This window comes from Notolepis coatsorum (assembly GCF_963971535.1).
Source record: "Notolepis coatsorum genome assembly, chromosome: 13".
Classification (NCBI taxonomy): Eukaryota; Metazoa; Chordata; class Actinopteri; order Aulopiformes; family Paralepididae; genus Notolepis; species Notolepis coatsorum.
Window position 1 is genome coordinate 46,012,275 of NC_140177.1, and position 6,094 is coordinate 46,018,368.

Below are 6,094 nucleotides of genomic sequence, written 5' to 3' on the forward strand. Positions count from 1 at the left end.
GTGCAGTGTGATGTGTATGCGTGCAGTGTGATGTGTATGAGTGCAGTGTGATGTGTATGAGTGCAATGTGATGTGTATGAGTGCAGTGTGATGTGTATGAGTGCAGTGTGATGTGTATGAGTGCAGTGTGATGTGTATGAGTGTAGTGTGATGTGTATGAGTGCAGTGTGATGTGTATGCGTGCAGTGTGATGTGTATGAGTGCAGTGAGATGTGTATGAGTGCAGTGAGATGTGTATGAGTGCAGTGTGATGTGTATGAGTGCAGTGTGATGTGTATGAGTGCAGTGTGATGTGTATGAGTGCAGTGTGATGTGTATGAGTGCAGTGTGATGTGTATGAGTGCAGTGTGATGTGTATGAGTGCAGTGTGATGTGTATGAGTGCAGTGTGATGTGTATGAGTGCAGTGTGATGTGTATGAATGCAGTGTGATGTGTATGAGTGCAGTGTGAGGTGTATGAGTGCAGTGTGATGTGTATGAGTGCAGTGTGATGTGTATGAGTGTAGTGTGATGTGTATGAGTGCAGTGTGATGTGTATGCGTGCAGTGTGATGTGTATGAGTGCAGTGAGATGTGTATGAGTGCAGTGAGATGTGTATGAGTGCAGTGTGATGTGTATGAGTGCAGTGTGATGTGTATGAGTGCAGTGTGATGTGTATGAGTGCAGTGTGATGTGTATGAGTGCAGTGTGATGTGTATGAGTGCAGTGTGATGTGTATGAGTGCAGTGTGATGTGTATGAGTGCAGTGTGATGTGTATGAATGCAGTGTGATGTGTATGAGTGCAGTGTGAGGTGTATGAGTGCAGTGTGATGTGTATGAGTGCAGTGAGATGTGCATGAGTGCAGTGTGATGTGTATGATGAGTGCAGTGTGATGTGTATGATGAGTGCAGTGTGATGTGTATGATGAGTGCAGTGAGATGTGCATGAGTGCAGTGAGATGTGTATGAGTGCAATGTGATGTGTATGAGTGCAGTGTAGTGTGTATGAGTGCAGTGTGATGTGTATGAGTGTAGTGTGATGTGTATGAGTGCAGTGTGAGGTGTATGAGTGCAGTGTGATGTGTATGAGTGCAGTGTGATGTGTATGAGTGCAGTGTGATGTGTATGAGTGCAGTGTGATGTGTATGAGTGCAGTGTGATGTGTATGAGTGCAGTGTGATGTGTATGAGTGCAGTGTGATGTGTATGAGTGTAGTGTGATGTGTATGAGTGCAGTGTGATGTGTATGAGTGCAGTGTGATGTGTATGAGTGCAGTGTGATGTGTATGAGTGCAGTGAGATGTGTATGAGTACAGTGTGATGTGCATGAGTGCAGTGAGATGTGTATGAGTGCAGTGTGATGTGCATGAGTGCAGTGAGATGTGTATGAGTGCAGTGTGATGTGTATGAGTGCAGTGTGATGTGTATGAGTGCAGTGATATGTGCATGAGTGCAGTGTGATGTGTATGAGTGCAGTGTGATGTGCATGAGTGCAGTGTGATGTGTATGATGAGTGCAGTGTGATGTACATGATCAGTGCAGTGTGATGTGTATGATGAGTGCAGTGAGATGTGTATGATGAGTGCAGTGTGATGTGCATGAGTGCAGTGAGATGTGCATGGGTGCTAGGGCTGTCAACTAATATTCTATATTCAAATTAATAATACATTCGTAAAAAGAAATACATACATCCGATTGTGAAAATGTATATTGTAAAAGAAATAAAATGGCGGTCTTCTTCTCCACTTCTCACATCGGCCTGAATAATTGGTGGCATGATGGCAGAGATTTCAGAACCAAACTCGGCCGCGAAGAGTGATTTGCACTCCGAGCTCAATCTAAAAAGCCCTGTTTGGAAATACATAGGCAAGAAAATTAAGGCAAACTTGTGGAACCTGAGTTGAGTTATTTTTGTATGTTAACGCTAGTGTTTTGGGAGTTCTAGTGTCAAGAATGTAGTCTACTTTTCAGTTTTTTAATATAATTTTATTGTAAATCAACCCAAAATATTTGGCCAATTTTGACAGCCCTAATAGGCACAGTGTGCATTGTGATATATGGGTACAGTGTGATATATGGGTACAGTGTGATGCATGGGTACAGTGTGATGCATGGGTACAGTGTGATATATGGGTACAGTGTGATATATGGGTACAGTGTGATGCATGGGTATAGTGTGATATATGGGCATAGTGTGATATATGGGTACAGTGTGATGCATGGGTACAGTGTGATGCATGGGTACAGTGTGATATATGGGTATAGTGTGATGCATGGGTACAGTGTGATATATGGGTACAGTGTGATATATGGGTGCAGTGTGATATATGGGTATAGTGTGATGCATGGGTACAGTGTGATATATGGGTATAGTGTGATGCATGGGTACAGTGTGATGCATTGGTACAGTGTGATATATGGGTATAGTGTGATATATGGGTATAGTGTGATGCATGGGTACAGTGTGATATATGGGTACAGTGTGATATATGGGTGCAGTGTGATATATGGGTACAGTGTGATGCATGGGTACAGTGTGATGCATGGGCACAGTGTGATGTATGGGTACAGTGTGATGCATGGGTATAGTGTGATGCATGGGTACAGTGTGATGCATGGGTATAGTGTGATGCATGGGTGCAGTGTGATGCATGGGTATAGTGTGATGCATGGGTACAGTGTGATGCATGGGTATAGTGTGATGCATGGGTACAGTGTGATGCATGGGTACAGTGTGATGCATGGGCACAGTGTGATGTATGGGTACAGTGTGATGCATGGGTATAGTGTGATGCATGGGTACAGTGTGATGCATGGGTATAGTGTGATGCATGGGTGCAGTGTGATGCATGGGTATAGTGTGATGCATGGGTACAGTGTGATGCATGGGTATAGTGTGATGCATGGGTGCAGTGTGATGCATGGGTACAGTGTGATGCATGGGTGCAGTGTGATGTGAATGGGCACAGTGTAATATATGGGTATAGTGTGATATATGGGTACAGTGTGATGCATGGTCACAGTGTGATGCATGGGTGCAGTGTGATGCATGGGTGCAGTGTGATACATGGGTATAGTGTGATGCATGGGTATAGTGTGATGCATGGTCACAGTGTGATGCATGGGTGCAGTGTGATGTGACTTGTATAAAGTGTTTGATTCTAATAGAAAGAGAGAAAGAAGTCCATGCTTCATGTTTGGTCTAGTTAGAGACAGATACAGAGCACACTTATTCATCTATGACACATGCCTTCCCATTACGTGCAGCTATAATTAGGCTACATGAGTTATTAGTCTACTATGTGTGCTGGAGTAGATGGATTTGGTCATAATCATCAACTCTAGGAGGTACTGTAAGAGATGAAGCTACGGCCGTGCTGCTTTATTCATACAACATCTTACATCTAGCAGGAGGTTGTTGCACAATGGCTTGCTGATAAAACCATCATGACAAGACTTTTTCATTGTTGCAAGAGAACAAATTGCCTGTGATTGCTGTGCAAGCGCGAAATGTGAGCAAACAGACTGGGCTTCTAGATGATGCTAGACTTTAGATCTCTGCACAAATCACACTGAGTGAAGTAGTCATTCACTGGATACTTAACGGGACACAAATATTGATGGAATTAATTTGTCTCCTTGTCTACCATATACCCCAGATGCTGGCTGGGGTTCAGGTATATGTTTGGCTTTTTGTGCTTTTGATGAGGAGTCCTTTGAATAGAGGTTCAGCATTTGCACCTGACCATCTGAACCCTATCTCTCCTCCTAGTAAGGTTCACTGTAGACCGTTCCTTGCTGCTGCTGCTGCCCGGCAATATGCTCCAAGCTGCTCGCCTCTCTCGTCTCCCACACAAAGGGAGAGTGCAGCTCGATGCTGAGTAAAGTGAGGTTGAGTGTTGTCCAGGGGTCATCGCTTGACCCAATCCTGGCAACGAGAGCCACGAGGCGGCCACGCTATATACACAGCTGTCCGCGCGCCAACCAGCTGCCTCCCCATCATTACACAGCCTACAAGATGCTCCAGCTAGCTAATCTGACTACCTCTCCTCTCTCTCTCTCTCTCTCTCCAACCCTCCCCCTTTTCCTCTATCCCTATTTCTGCTGAGCTAAACGGCTTGTTTATCCCTGCCTCTCTCTCTGAGTGGGTGTGTTTCCTGTGTGTTGTGTTTGTTTGTTTGTTCAAAAGGAGCGATTTCATTGAGCCGTGAAATTGAATAACGATGTGTAACAGTCACTTCCTTCCACCATGTCATTTGGTGAGAGTGATGGGGAGGGCGGTGATGTTGTGACTATGGTGAGGGTGAATATGACAACAAGGTACAAGACATTAAAATCCTATTATGCAACTTGGGTCTCTACATGTTTAATGTCCTTCAACCGTACGCCATAATGCTGCTGCCAAAGATACAAGCAAGTGTGACTCGATCCTCTGGTTTGTGTATACTGTATGTGTGGCTTATCTTGAAGTAGCCTACAAGCTATCTCGTTAAAAACAAAATGATAGGCCATACTCATGTATAAGAACCATTGTAGTAGAGTTAGAGTGCTATATCTGGATTAGGCTCCTATAGGGATCATGATGCTGGATCATTTCGGCTCGTGAACCCACGGTGTTAATAACCACACATGACATGAGCATCCTTCTGACTCTGTTCTTATTGTATACATTTGCAAAAAAGAAAAGAAAAAACACACGATATTCTTGATATTCAACGCGTACTCGCTCGTATAGGCCTGCAATGTATCCATGTTATGCGCTAGGGTGGTTATGTGGCCTCGAGAGCGCGTCTACAGTCAGTGTTGTTTTGTTTCCACGCGGAGGATGATGCTGAGCGGAGAGCGGTCATGATGCTGAGCGGAGAGCGGTCATGATGCTGAGCGCTGAAGGCCGTGTCTCTTACCTCTACGCTGAAAGGGTGCTGCTGCTCTTCCCCGGACACCGCGCATAAGATCCAAAGCAAAAAATGCAAGCAGAACGCTGCTGCGTAAAAACAATCCGATGGCTTTCTTTTACTGGAGGATACTAAGGTCATAATGACCCGTTTTTCCCCCAAGTGTTTATTAGAAGAACCGCCCGTCTGATTTGGCTCTTGTTGTGTCAAATGAAAACCATCGGGCGAGCTGTCAAGGCAAATATCATCAGAGACCCGCAGAAAACGACTCCCGTCTTGTAATTTTCCGATGGCATATATTTTCCTGGCATCAATCGGAGGTAACGCGGCATTTTGCATCCACCACCCTCGCCATTTTTATATACATCAGGGGCTACATCTACCCAGCAGCATCAATAGCCATGTACTGTACAGTAGTCTGCGCAAGATATACCTCCCGACTCGACGCCTGCGCTTTGATTTCTCGCACGCAGCGCAACGCTCCTTGGCCGCGTCATGAGTGCTATAGATATAGAAGATGAGGTAGCCTGAGATGGTTGAAACTATATTCAGCAGCCATATCAATGAATGTAATACCATGCACAATTATTACCACACATTGAATATAATATATATTTGATTATACATTCTCGATTCAGCTCCACAATATTATATCAGATCATCCAGCGACTGGAAGGCACGCCGCACGCTGCTGCACGCATAATTATGTTTTAGGCTTCTTGTAATATATCAATTCTACCAAAACACCTTGAGAATACTGGCGCTACATGCTTCAAAATGGCAGGAATGGGAACATGCTATACACTGAGCATGGACCACAACATAATTTCGTTAATCGGTGATTGGTTATTTAATTAAATAATTTATCAACCAATCACCAAATTATCATCCCTATACTGAATCATCCATCTAAACACAATCATACTCTTATGGACTGGTTACGAGGTTGCTGTAATTATACTCAGGACCTACTGTGGGGGTTATTTATGGCTTATTATGACAATAACTGCCTCCTAATGTACTGTTTCGTGGGACCTGTGCTCTCAAGGTGGTCAAGAGGATACGTTAAGGGATCAGCCCCCTCAGTTGGATAATGTGTGTGTAGCGAATGTGGACTTGACTTTGAGAACAAGTGTACAATGCTGTTTTTACAGTAACACATGCTGAAAGCATACCACAAGGAGGCAGTGTTTCACTGGGGGACCAGACCACCACAACAA

At 44.3% G+C, this 6,094-nt stretch overlaps 1 protein-coding gene across 1 annotated transcript in view; it reads right to left on the minus strand.

The window, feature by feature from the left end:
- The window catches only part of mmp16b (matrix metallopeptidase 16b (membrane-inserted)), a gene marked incomplete at both ends in the record, with an annotated part of 47,729 nt that extends 42,714 nt beyond the window's left edge, over positions 1–5,015 (minus strand). Inside the window, one exon of the mRNA XM_084327509.1 lies at positions 4,884–5,015. Within this exon, the coding sequence (XP_084183635.1) occupies positions 4,884–5,015 (132 nt within the window). The remainder of the gene's footprint in view (positions 1–4,883) is intronic.
- Positions 5,016–6,094: the final 1,079 nt, after the last annotated feature.